Here is a 14,743-nt window from a genome sequence, read left to right as displayed (position 1 = left end):
TTAATCTTGTACCACCTCAATGAACGGTTGTAATTTAATGATCTGCTCAATGGTTACGGAATGTTACGTTATGCTTAAATTTAGAGAAGATCCGATGTTCAGTTTTCGAATCTAGCCAAAACTTTTATACACTGTGGGGACAATTTCTGAGTTATTTTCAAAACCTGTAAAAGTACAGATGGCGGCTAATAATATATTTTATATGATAAGGGTATTTTCTCTTTTTTCTTGCTTTTCCTAACAGCTCTGACTTTGGTAGTGGGTTTGGACTTTTATTCTGTATAACAAAATTATTATCATTCAATTTTTATGAATGCAGGGTTTTCTGATGGTAACTATTTTTGATACAATGTATTTGGTACAATTTTATTTTTTTCTTGTGACTTGTATCTTGTACTCTGTATCCCTCTATGCAGAAACTAATAAGAATATTGAAAGAGAAATGATCACGCAATGCAATTTCTGTTCACTGTATACGTGACAAGTAATGAAGCCGTTCAGCAAGGTCCGGATTTGGCGCCAGTGTCTCGGCGGCTCTCGCGTGGTTCCGGCCGGTGTCACGTGAGGGCGGCGCAGGCCCGGGGGAGGAGGGGGGGAGCTCGAGCGGGGGACGTGACGGCGGCGATGTAGCGACCGGGGTTCGGGCTCAGGTTCGGCAGCTCGATGAGTGACCGCGCCGTCCCCCCACCGGGAGAGCAGCGAGCCGAGGGCGGCGAGTGCCTCGCAGCCCTGGTAAAATGTGACAGGATGACACAGGAGAAAAAGCGAGCCAGCCGCACCGTCGCGCTGGCTAAAAAGATTATCATGAGAGATCCATCTGCAGTGAGTATTCACTACCTCAGCGCCTATTTGGTGTTGTGGAATTCTGTCAAAATTAGGCTTTGCTCATTCGAATAATGGCCAAAAACCTAGTCGCATTTTTGTAAAAAAAAACGTCTTATTGACTCGTGGCTTTTATCATCGTTAAGACTTATCAAATGGCTGATGGGTCGCATAATTCTCGCCTTCACAATTGGCTTCGAACTTCACTATTCCCGGAAATAACATCGAAACGAAATCAAGTTTTAACCACTTGACCTGTTTTTTTTAAAGAAGACATATATAATCGGCTATTGTTAGGAAAATATATTGTGATATTTTCTGAGTGTCTCCTGGTTGCTCCGACATCCCAAAGGCCTTATGTAGCCTTTTTACTGCAATAGGATTAAAAGTGCAACAAAGAACTTGGAGAATTTCATACTCTTCCGTTAGAGAATCGTCGCGTGTCCTATTATAGTGATTCAATTTCCTCTTTTGTCCCATTTTATTTCTTAGTATGGCGACTGCACACTAAATTGTCAGTTGAGTTGTGAAAATTCTGGGATAAATGCAAGTAGATTCTTATTAGATAATGGTACAAGGCAAGTAAACATTGCTGATTAAATCACATCAACATTCGTTGTCGGCTGAAGACAAAATATTAAAGTATTTTAAATCTCAGGCACAGTTTTCTGTTGTTACTTGCATATTAATAATAGCTGAACACAAGCGATACGATTTTAGGATCCTTATCCCAATTTCCTTCTAATCTAGATACTCTAATCTCTGGATTCAGAAATATGGATGCTCAGGTCTCTTTGGATTTCTTGTAGCCCTATAACGGTCATCTCATCTAAGTTTCCATGGTCTGTGTTCTTGGTTTCTCAGCAGCTGAATGTGGTAAAGAGGTTTTCTGTCCTTGAGTAACATAAGAAATTTGAATGCGATACGGTTTCACTTTACTTGCTGATGTCACAAATGAGCATTTGGAGTTAGGGTGCGGCTTATGAAACTGGAACAACAATTTAAAAGTAGACCAGAAGCATTATTTGAAGGTGCCTTTGTGAATAAGTAGACTGAGACTTATTATTTAATAAAAGAATATCTTATTAATATGCAGCTGTAAAATTGGACTGTTTTAAATAAATCTAACATGCCCCTTTTGAGATTGAGTTAAAATAATCAACCCCAGAATCAGGAAGTGGTTAATTCAATAAATTGTAGCATAGTAGTTATGTATAGAGGTTGATAAATTAGAATTGGATGGAGTGGTATCTTTACAAAACTAATTATTTTGTAATATACTCTATGGTAGAAATAGGCTGTAGAATATACATTATCAAAACATTGCATCATTGGACACCTGGGGTCGAGTGATTGCACAAGCTTTGGCGTCTGTTGTCTGAATTTAGTAAATCTTAGGCTCAGAGTTAACTTTATGATTTCCAATGTTACGTTTTTAAATTTGGTATAACTGTAACAAGAGCAACAGATCCACTTTACCACTTAGTATCTTTGCCTATAGTTTCATGTGTGAAATAGATTATTTAATGCAATAACCTATAGTTTTAATCCCATCAGCCCAATTCCCATCTTTTTTGTTCTCTCCTGCATAACTATAAACTCCCCGACCACTTGCAATAAGAGGCTGTTTTTAAGATGATCATATTATTGCAGGTGCTGGAAATTCCCGATGGAACATTTCATCCCAGCACAGTACAATACAGGCCGTTAAGTCCATGTTGTCCCGACCTTATCAGAATCAGGTCTAATATTACCAGCAAGTGCTGTGAACCTTGTTGTTATGCAGCAGCAGTTTACTGTAATACTTCATAAAAGAACTGTGAATTACAGTAGGTAGGGTGTTATATATATTAAAGTTAAGTTAAATAAGTAGTGCAAAAAGGGGAAAAAAAAGTAGTGAGGTTCAATGTCCATTCAGAACCCTGATGGCAGAAGGGAAGAAGCTGTTCCTGAATTGTTGAATGTGTGCCTTCAGGCTCCTGTACCTCCCCCCGATGGTAGGAAAGAGAAGGCAGGTCCTTCGTGATGGGGGTCCTCCTTTTTAAGGCATCACTCCTTGAAGGTATGCTGGATGCTGGGGAGGCTAGTGCCTATGATGGAGCTGACTGAGTTTACAACTGTCTGCAGCTTATTTTGAACCTGTGCAATGCCCTCCCCCATACCAGATGGTGATGCAGCCCGTTAGAATGCTCTCCATCTGAGGAAATTTGCAAGTATTTGATGACATACCAAATCTCCTGAAACTCCTAATGAAATATAGCTGCTGTTGTGCCTTCTTTGAAACTGCATCTATATGTTGGGCCCACAATAGATCCTCAGAGATGTTGACACCCAGGAACTGAAATTATTCACTCTTTCCACTTCTGATCCCTCTATGAGGACTGGTGAGTGTTCCCTTGTGTTACCCTTTCTGAAGTCCACAGTCGGTTCTTTGGACTTAACGATGAGTGCAAGGTTGATGCGGCCACACCATTGAACTAGCTGATCGATCTCTCTCCTGCATGTCGTCTTGTCACCATGTGAAATTCTGCCAACAATAGTTGTCATCAGCAAATTTCTAGATGGCATTTGAGCTGTGCCTAGCCACACAGTCATGGGTGTAAAGCAAGTACGGCAGCAGGCTAAGCTCACATCCTTTAGATGTGCCTGTGTTGGTTATCAATTATATGATCTACCCTAAGATCATGCTGTGCCTACCCTCCCACATAGCCCTTCATTTTTCTATTATCCATTTGCCTGAGAGCCTCTTAAATGTCCCTAATATATCTGCTTCTACCACAATCCCTGGCAGCATGCCCAGTTATTTGCCATTTCTGCCCTTCACACTTTTCTGGATTGTCACTTCTTAGTCCAGCTTTGTATCCTATCGGTGTTCTGTAACCCTTGACAACCTTCTGTGCTGCACACACCACCAACCTTCATGTTATCTGCACACTTGCTATCCCATCCTTCCACTTCCTTATCCAAGTCATTTCTAAAAATCACAAAGTGCAGGGATCCCAGAACAGATCCCTGCAGAACACCGTCTACAACCACCCTCTGTCTTCTGTGGGCAAGCCAATCTACAGCCTGATTTCCCTGGATCCTGTGCCTCTTGACTTTCTGAATGAGTCTTCTACAGGGATCCTTATCAAAGGCCTTACTAAAATCCATTTACACCACACCCACTGCTCTACCTTTATACATGTGCTTTGCCACAGCCTCAAAGAATTCAGTCAGGCTTGTGTCCTGCCCTTCACAAAACTACGCTAACTATTACTAATCAAATTATGCTTCTCAAAATGCTGGTAAATCCCATCTTTAATAATCTGCAACAATTTGTCCACAATAGAAGTAAGACACTGTTCTATAATTCCCAGGGTTATCCCTACTCACTTTCTTGAGCAATCATCTGGTACTGCTCCTGTGGCTAATAAGGATGCATAGATCATCACCAAAGGTGCAGTAATCTCTTCCCTGGTTTCCCGTAGTAACCTGGGATATATCCCAATGTTTTTCAAAAGTTCCAGTACATGCTCCTTCTTAACATTGCCATGTTCTAACACGTCAACCTGTTCTACGCCATCCTCACAAATGTTATGGTTTCTCTCACTGAAGCAAAGTATTCATTATAGACCTCCCTTACCTCCTCCAACTCCAAGCACATTTCCTCTTCTGTTCCCGGTCAGTCCAAACCTTACTCTAGTCATCATCCCGTTCTTCACATATGTGTAGAACGTGTTGGGGTTTTCCTTAATCTTACTTGCCAAGGCCTTCTCATGTCTCTTCTAGCTCTCCTAAATCTATTCTTGAGCTCCTTCATGGCCTTCTTTGTAACTCTGTGGAGCACTGTCTGATCCTTTCATCCTAAACCTTAAGTAAGCTTATTTCTCCCTTTTGACTAGATATTCCACATTCTTTGTCAACCATGGTTCCTTCAGCCTACCATTCTTTCCCTGTCTTAATGGGACAAATCTAACCAGAACCCATGCAAATACTCCCTAAAAAAAAAACCCTGCTTATTTCCATTGTGCATTTCCCTGAGTGTATCAGTTCCCAATGCCCTCAGGTGTGTTGGTTGTTAATGCAAATGACACATTTCACAGTGTGTTTTGATGTACACATGACAAATGAACTAGAATCTTGAACCTTTATGCTCCCGTTGCTGCCTAATAGCATCATATTCCCCCTCCCCCAATTAATTACTTTCTCATACTGTCTGCTCCTATCCCTCTGTAAGGCTATGGTAAAGGTCAGAGATTTGTGGTCACTGTCTCCAAAATGCTCACTCACTGAGAGATCTGACACCTGACCAAGTTCATAGTCTAGTACCAGATCCAGAATGGCCTCCCCTCTAATTGACCTGTCTACATATTGTGTCAGGAATCCTTCTTGGACAGACATAACACATTTCACCCCATCTAAACCATTTGCACTTAGAAGCTGCCAATCAATATTGGGGGAGTTGAAATCACCCTTATTATGACTATGACCTTGTTATTGCATCTTTCCAAACTCTGCCTTCCAATCTGTTTCTTGTTGTCCCTGTTGCTATTGGTGGGGGGTGGTCTATAGAATACTCCCAATAGAATGATCACTCCCTTCCTGTGACTTCCACACACACCAACTCAGTAGACAATCTTTCTACAATGCCCAGCCCCCTTTCAGCAGCTGTAATACTCTCCCTGATTAGCAATTCCACTCCCCCATCTCTTTTACCTCTCTCCCGTCCCTTTTGAAACATCTAAACCTTGGACCATGCAGCAGCCATATCTGCCATGGTGGCAGCCATGTCTCTAATAATGGCTACAACTTTAATTCAAGCAGTTTGTTACATGTAATGTGACCTGTTACATGCTTGAACATTTAGGACAAACTTTGAATTTTGGGAGAAAAATAGCTTGTGAAAAATGGCTGGGAATATTTTTCAATTTTCTAAAATGTTACGTGTTGGCTATAATTAAGGCTAAATTTGAATTGATGTCTAGTACTGCACTTAATTTCAAGTGAACTGAAGGATAAATTGAAATTAGATTGAGTGCAGCGCAGATTTATTAGAGTGATGATGTGAGTAAATTTAAAAAGAAGTTGTGCAGACTAGACTAGGATTCTCTCTGAGTTTATAAAATTTAAGGTGTGGTTTAATTTTTTAAATGCTTATGACGATGAAAAGATCTGCCATTTACATATATTAGGAATTTGCTGTATTGTGTTGTTCAGGGCGTGACATGCAACAAAGAACAACTTTCAGCAATTAGGAAGAGGTATGTAACAAATTAAGTTAGAGGTTAAAGGATGGATATGGAACAAAATGTACATAAATAAGTACCTGCACGTGCTTAAAATGTAAACCGTATTAAAAAGTGGTTTAAGGTGTCTACAGTGCAGTGACGCGCTAACTCTTAGAATAGTTGTTCAGATTAATTGATCAACTTTTAAGATGGTGCATATTTTTTGTTTTAATAGCCCTGTAATGTTTTCCAGAAGTGAGTTTTTGGAAAAGGAACCTGCTCAATAGAAATACCCTTGAATGACATAGAACATGATTTTCAGGAGCGTACAGAGGAATTATTAAGGCAGAAAAATTTAATAGGCTTTTTTGGTAAAGCAAATAAATTCTTTGATTTTGGAACCAAGGTGGGTCAATGAAATTAACATGGGTTGTAACTTAAGGATAATTTGCTTCCACACCAGTTGCCTCAGACCCATAGAACAGATGACCACCACTATATGATGGGCAGATTGGTTCGATGATGTGACGTACTCCCACCATTAACAATGGGCTTCTGTGTGCCCCTCATGCATGGGCCCTGGGTTCTCAGTCCCAATTTTAATGCTAAAAGACCATAAGACATAGTGGAATTAGGCTGTCGGCCCATTGAGTCTGCTGTGGCTTGATTAATTCCTCTCAACTCCATTTTGCCTTCTCCCCACAACCTTTACTCCGCTTTAAACATACCCAATGACTTGGTTTCCATGGTCGTTTGTGGCAATGAATTCCTTACATTCACCATCCACTGGCTAAAGAAATTCCTGCTCATCTCTGTTCCAAATGGATGCCCCTCTGTTCTGAGGCTGTGCCCTCTGGTCCTACACTCCCACACAATAGGAAACATCCTCTCCACATCCACTCTATTTCAGCCTTTCAGTATTTGATGGGTTTTAAAGAGCTTCCCCCCCCCCCCACCTTTATTCAAAACTCCAGCGTGTACAGGCCCAGAGCCATCATCGTTCCTCATGCATTAACTCTCATTCCTGAAATCATTCTCGTGAACCTGCTCTGGACCCTCTCCAATGCCAGCACCTCTTCTTTTAGATAAGGAACCCAAAACTGCTCAAAATGCTCCAAGTGTGGTCTGGCCAGTGCTTTCTACAGCCTCAGCATTACATCCTTGCTTTTGTATCCTAGTCCTCTTGAAATGAATGCTAACATTGCATTTGCCTTCTTTTCCACCAACTCAACCTGCAAGTTAACCTTAAGGGAATCCTGCACAAGGACTCCCAAGTCCCTTTGCACCTCTGATAACTGAATTTGCTCCCCATTTTAAAAAAAAAAGTCCATGCCTTCATTCTTCCAACCAAAGTATAAGACCATACACTTCCAACACTATATTCCATCTATCACTGCTCTGCCCATTCCCATTATGTCTGTCTCCTTGACTTCCTGTTTCCTCACACTGCCAGCCCCTCTATCTTTGTATCATCTGTGAACCTAGCCACAAAAACATCAATCCTGTTGTCCAGGTGAAACCTATAACGTGAGAAGAAGTGGTCTCAACATGACCTTGCGAAACACCACTTGTTAACAACAGCCAATCAGAAAAGGCCTCCTTTATTTTCGTTCTGTCAGTCAGCCAATCTTCCATTCATGCTATTATCTTTCTTGTAACACCATGGATTCATGTCTTGTTAAGTAGCCTCGCGTCTCATGTATGGCACCTTGTCAGGCCTACTGAAAATCCAAGTAAATTGACTCTCCTTTGTCTATCCTGCCTACTATTTCCTCAAAGAATGTCATCAGATTTGTCAGGTAAGAGTTCCCCTTAAGGAAACTATCCTGACTTTGGCCTACACTTCAAAACCCCAAAACCTCATCCTTAATAATGGACTATATCATTTTACCAACCACTGAAGTCAGGGCAACTGGCCTATAATTTTCTGTCTTTAGCCTCCCTTCCTCCTTCAAGAGTGGGGTGACATTTGCAATTTTCCTGTTCTCCGGAACCATTTTAGAAGTTAGTATTATAGATTTAGGGAGGCACAGTAGCGTGGTTGGCACAATGCTTTACAGTACAGGCGACCCGGGTTCAATTCCCATCACTGCCTGTAATGAGTTTGTACATTCTCTTTGTGACTGTTGGTTTTCTCCAGGTGCTCCAGTTTCCTCCCACAGTCCAAAGACTTGCCAGTTGGTAGGTTAGTTGGTCATTATAAATTGTCCCATGATTAGGCTAGGATTAAATCTGGGAATTGCTGGGTGGCATGGCTCAAAGGACTGGCAGGGCCTATTCCATGCTGTATCTCAATAAATAAATAAAATTTAGCCTTTATAGAGGTAAATAAAGGTTTTAACTTTACTTTCCATTTCACAGTGACCATTTGAGATTCCTGAAAATTCTTTTCATCATTTTGACATTTTGTTTCCATTCTAAGCTGTTGATCTCAAAAAGCTAAAATATATATGGTTGTCACCAGTATCAGGTTAGATGAACAGGTACGATAGGCATGGCAGCTCTGTGAGCTTCTACTTGACTGAGATATGGTGTGGGTTTTGCTTAGGCTCAAATGAAGTTGAGATATTAGTCACTGGATATTGCTTCTTTATGGGCCTTTTGAGTTATGTTAGTTACCAATTCCGTATTGGTATGGCTGGATTCTGAGGTTTGTGCAAAGACCTCTGTTGAGCCCCTTGTACTTCCACTTTCTGGCAAACCTAATGGTTCTTGTTGCACTTTATCCAGATCTTTGAGATTTGACTCCTACCTTTGATTGCTTGGGGCCATCTATACCCACCTTTCCCTAAATATATCTGAAGTGATCTGTTCTCTGTGGATTCTAGAAATCCACCAGGTTCTCTGGTGTGAAATGTCACCTACTCCCTTTAGTAATGTGCTATTCTTTTCCAGGTTCCTTCAGATGTAGTGCGTCTGCTAATGACTATTCTTTCCCTAAGGTATTTTGGGATGCAAATTTGGTACTGTAGTATTTAGACACAGTGTGGCAGCTTTTTCCTGAAACCCATCTAGGCTGGGCATTTTGAAGAAATGCACACGCAGGCCAACATGCGAGTGGGAGAAAGTTTCAGTATCAGGGCATCACAAAGCTGTAGTCAGGCTAATGTCCATCTCCTATAAGATGAAAAGTAGGGTGCTCGCTGGATGTTCAATTTCTTCACTGTTCCTTAGCAAATGAAACAGCTCATTCTTGCATGCAGCAAGACCAGTTTCAGCTTTGCCATAATGATTATTTTTGTGTAATGAGATATTATCACAGTCTGGGCACTGCTGGCTGCAGTTTAAAAACCAATTATGATGTGTGCTGTGATAGTGATACAAACCTTCATCATTTAAAAAAACTGGGGCCCAGAAGTGAGATCACAGAGCAACGCAGTTGAAATGGACACCACCAAGAGAATAATGAGCATTTCTGGCCCACATTGCATCACTCATGGAATCCTGTAAGGAATCATCCATTTTGTCTCAGCTGATTTTGGTGTTTAACACCGATTACCCCATTGTGTGCTCCTTTCGGATTGTTACAAGAGAAATTAAACTACCTCCTATACTTCAGGGTCAGCATGGTCTTCACAGTGCATCACTGAAATGGAGCCAGCTCAGTAAAGTCCAGGTGCACAGTTGATAATGCAAGGCCTTTTCGAGTGAGGTTGTTTTGGGGTGTAACAGCGAATCAGCAAGCTTGTGTAATGAACATCAGGTGCAGCACCCGCTGCTGCTTTGCCTGTTATGTCATGCTGGGTTATTTATCCTGGAAACAGGTCTGAGAATGAGACAGTTAAGGGAGGGGTTCCTGTTTCTTTTTGCCACTATGTTATTACAGAGACTTCAGAGTCCTGGATACAGATTAATTCAAACTGATCCATTCTTCAGCACATTGCTTTGAAAGCTGTTGATTTTGCTCCTGACACTTTGTGGCGCTTTGGAGCAACCTGGCCTTTGATGTTTTAGTCTATACCAATTTAAGTAATGAGATTTCCATACTTCATAGAACTCTTCTTCCAAATGTTACTGAAACCTCAAACATTTCTCCCTCTGTAAACCGTTTTTAAGAATTCAGACTGTATTAATCTGTTTCAGAACTGTTAATTCTGTGACGGGAGTTTTGTATATTATTCCACTTTCTGACAAATAATGAGTAAATCAAACTTAACTATCTAGATAAAGAGGCCAGTTGAACAGATGGTAATTGATATAGGAATGAACTTTGAGATATGAACTGTACGGCTTTAGTCACTGGAGCACGAACTGGGAGAGGAATCTGAAGTTTCTCGACTGTTAACAAAAATTGACCTGTGTGCAATAACAGAAAGGAAATATGAATAGGTAGAGCTGTGGAGCACAGGTCTTGAGGTTAATAATAATTCCTTATAAGTGTGTGCGCACTTTTGGTTGTCATATAGTACAAGCACATTTAAGGAAAGCCATGGGAGGAGGAGTAATTTAAAATCTACTGGTTCCAGAAGACTATAAAGTTTAGACATGCCACTGAAATTGGGAGAAGAGGTAGGGAATATTTATAATTTAATTATGTTACAACAGGGTGGTGGATATTTTGGGGGGAAATTGATTGTTTAACAAATGAGGAATTGAGTTGTTACACACTTTAGGAATTGACCAGATGGTCAGCAGAGATTTTTCCAATTGCCTCATTTCCTGTGTTCCTTGTTCGTCCTCCAAAAACTGAAGGCGTAAAGCCAGATTGCTGAATTCTTTCTCCAGTCTGCGCCATCTTGAGCAGGTAATTCAGCATAAAGTGTTCTAAATAATGTTTGTGTAATTTAATTACAAAGTTTAGTGGATCAGGTTAGCAGTTTCTTTCTTGAAGATTTAGGTTTTCTTTCTTTGGTCATTGTTGTACAGATACTGTGTGGCTAATTGCCACTGCATGTTTGTGGTGCGCTGGAGGTCAGTTGGCCAACCTTTCCAGACTGACTTCCTTTTGGAAAGGGGAGCCTAGTCCATTTTGACCTGACCAATGTATCAAAATGGCTAATAAGTTTATTGTTATTTATTAGTATATTACAAATACTGGACATGAACTGTATGAAATTGGCATTACTCAGTATGAATTTGATGTTTTAAAATGAAATTGCTGTTTTGGTTGGTGGAATAATCGCTTAAGGAATCTCAGTTAAAAAGTAATTACCAATGCAGGAAAATGGACATGTTATAATAGTCTGTTGAAAACTTCCAAACCAGATGGTAAAGTAGAGCCAAGGTGTGTGCAGTTGTCCGGAAATTTCTGAACTAAAGCTCTAAGACTTAGCTGAGAATGAAAATAATCATATCTGTCTAATTTAATATTAGTTTGAACAAATATTTGCTAGCTATGTTAGTAAATAACTGCATAAAATGAGTTTTATTGTTTGAAACTCTGTAATAAACATTAAAAATATTCCAATGGTCTTTACTGGCATTGAATGTGATATAGAACTTATTTTAAAATAATGGGGTATTTTTTTAACATTGATCATGATTGTTGTCTTCGAGGCATTGAATTCATTTTAAAGGCAAGGATGAGCATTGGAATTGAGCGTTACTTTCATTACATCTGAACAAATTTATGATTTTAAATTGAAGGAACAATTCCCAGAAACTTAGGAGTTTTCCTAAGCATGCAATGCTTTGGACAACTGTAATCAGAAATGTTGGCAATATTTCCTATCCCTTGGCAGTGCTGTCACCTTTGCATATTTTTGGAGGAAATGCAAGTGCATGAAATTGTATAATGAGTACATTATATTTTTTTTCTATAGTGTTTCCTCCTATCAGTCCAGTATAAAGATAAATTTACCTTTATACCTTCATATGCAATAAATAAAATTTCATTGGGAAAGACAGCTTTGGGGCTCCCAGATTTATATAGATGACTATGGCCTTCAGAGATATAATGTCTAAAAATTCCCTGACAGCACTCATGGTTTTGAGTCACAAAGTTAAAGATCCTCTCCCGTAATCCTGTGGGATGCTACTTTTGATACAAAATTTGACTTTTGTCCATGATGCTCAATTATTTTTGGATTTACAGATATTAATGATAACAATTAGCTTTATTTGTCAAATGTATATACATGAAATATGGACATGCGATGTGCCTAATTTGCATCAAATCAGCAAGAATTGTGCTTACCAGTCTGCAAGTGTTGTGATGCTTCTGGTGCCAACATAGTACGTCCACAACTTACCAACCCTAACCATACATCTTTGGAATATGGAAGAAAGCCAAAGTACCTGGAGGAAACCCACGTGGTTGCGGGGCAAACATACAAATTCCTCACAAACAATGGCAGGAATCAAACCCCAATCTTACAGCTGGCTCAATGAAACAATGGAGCTACTGTACTGACTCCATGACAGAAACCAGCCATCTAGACATGAGAAGTTATGTTAACCCAATTTGAAATGTGGCCTTCCTGTAGTTTGCTGTAAAGAATTAAATTATTTGCTATGTTGCTTAAATTTTCTCTCAAAATTACTCCTGTTCCAAAATGTTTTTGAAATAAATTTAGGAAAGCTCTGAGTCTGTAAGCATTTCAAGAATGTTAGATATCACATGGCCATGGATAATTTTGGGATATTTTAAGTGCTTGCCTGTGAATATTTTCTAATACCACTCCAAAAAAAACTATATTGTCATTTTGTTGGACTGTGACAGAAAATCTCCCAACAAGTTCTGACACAAAATGTATAGGATTATTCCTCTCATTTCACACTGCCCCCAGAGCTGTTAACATACTGTGATCAAATGATCTCTTATTCTTTTACTCCTCTTCCTTCCAACGTGGTTGAAAATTGTAGTGGTTTAAATTGATCAATGGAAAATGAATGAGCTGCTATTGAAGGATGTGGTAGGTGTCAGTAGTGCATTCAGACTAGTGAACCTTGCACTGAAGCTCAGTACAAGATGAGCCTATGTCCCTTAATGGCATATTTTTCATGGGTCGTAGTTTTGTGACATGAAATAGATTACAACCAATTTCTAGCACTTGAGTGTAACTGCATACCTTGTACTCTGTATTAAATCGAGGAACAGCTACAGTTGTTTTTGCTCTGAGCAGTTTTAAGTTTTAAAAAATCTGCATTTAGTGAACAGCTTCAGATTTCACACCATTTTATTTCGGCTTGAATAAAGCAAAGCCATTTCCAAATTGCAGAGTTATTTTTTGACTGTAACTTGAGGATTTCTCAATTAAAATTCACTAATTAAAGTAATGAGGTTAATTCTAATATCAATGTTTGTTTGTACCATACATCAGATTGTTGAAAGTGACTGGATATGGATTCCATAATTGACATGTATATAATAGAATATTTAGAATGATTTAGCAATAACATTCAATCATGTGCATCGGACATAATAAATACTCTGTGTTTGAGGTGATGAAAGGGAGATCTATCTTTAATTTGAGTGAAGAGCAGTGGGCAGCATGAACATGTGGATTTTCCCAGATTACGGGTTTTCTAATGATTCAGGAAGTGAACATCAGCACCCATGTGCTCTCTAGTCTTAAACTCCTAACCTCGAATCTTTAAGTAACCACAGGCACTTTGCATTCCAAAAGGACCGGATTGCATGTGACTGGTGGAATTGGTTTATTATTGTCACACGTACCATAATATAGTGGAAAACATTGTTTGGCATACCACACATACAGATAATTTCTTTACAACAGTACATTGAGGCTCACACAAGGGAAAACAATAACAGAATGCAGAAAATAAGATTTAACAGCTACAGAGAAAGTGCAGTGCAGGTAGACAACATGGTGCAAGATCATAACGAGGTAGATCTATCTTGTTGTATTAGGGAACTATCCAATGGTGTTATAGTGGGATAGAAGCTGTCCTTGAGCCTGGTGGCTTATGCTTCCTGTTCAATGTGAGAGGGAAGAAGAGAGAATGTCTGGGTTGGGTACAGGATCACTGAAACGAGACCTTTACCTAAATGATGCCATGCCGTCAGGAAATTCACCTGAATCATTTATTCTAAGACAGTCCACTGTGCCAACCATATTTTAGCTGACTTAGCAGTCAGCTGAATGACTAACTTCTCACTGATGACTCAAACCAATCTGATCCCCCATTTGTACTGGAGAGTTTCCTTGAAAATGTGGAAATGGTAATGGGGAGTACGGGGGAGATTATTCTGGAGGTTCTCAGTGACTGCTGCTCGGTTCAGTCAAGAGTGCCCTGCTGTACTCTATAGTATGTTCGTTGTTTACCCTACGCTAAACATCTAGCAGTCATTAGTGCATAGAACTTTGTCCAGTGTGCCTTAGTAAGATGAGGGGGATAAAACAGTGAGAAAGGGTTCTTTCGATGTGTTGTCTGAACACGCCAAATAGTTTCAATTTATGCTGAGCCTATGCCTGAATTACTCCAATCATCAATATGCTTTGGCTGCAAGATTGTATCAGCTGCTATGTATGCAGCTGTGAAGGTGAATTAATTTCACTTTTTGCAAAGCATTTGATGGCTGCGAAGAAAGTTCTGGATCACTGTGTAGATAATGAAAAATATTCACCATTTCTGAGTGCCTTTTCAAAGACACTTGAGGAATCCACAATTTCAAACGCCACAACATGACCTGATGTACTGACATTCATGTGGCTCACCCTGAGCTTCTTCTGCATTCCAGTATTGACACAGCTCCTATAATGTGATGGATTGAGGTGGACCGTCAACTTGATGTTAAATGGTAGAGG

General features: G+C 39.8%; 1 protein-coding gene across 1 annotated transcript in view; it reads left to right on the top strand.

The window, feature by feature from the left end:
• The first annotated feature begins 595 nt into the window (after positions 1 to 595).
• LOC140741435 (hippocampus abundant transcript 1 protein-like) overlaps positions 596 to 14,743 on the top strand; it is a 56,915-nt gene continuing 42,767 nt past the window's right edge. Inside the window, exon 1 of the mRNA XM_073071616.1 lies at positions 596 to 822. Coding sequence (XP_072927717.1) covers positions 664 to 822 — 159 coding nt within the window. The 5' untranslated portion in view covers positions 596 to 663. The remainder of the gene's footprint in view (positions 823 to 14,743) is intronic.

The sequence above is a fragment of the Hemitrygon akajei genome, chromosome 2, assembly GCF_048418815.1.
Source record: "Hemitrygon akajei chromosome 2, sHemAka1.3, whole genome shotgun sequence".
Classification (NCBI taxonomy): domain Eukaryota; kingdom Metazoa; phylum Chordata; class Chondrichthyes; order Myliobatiformes; family Dasyatidae; genus Hemitrygon; species Hemitrygon akajei.
This window is presented reverse-complemented; position numbering and strand designations above follow the sequence as displayed.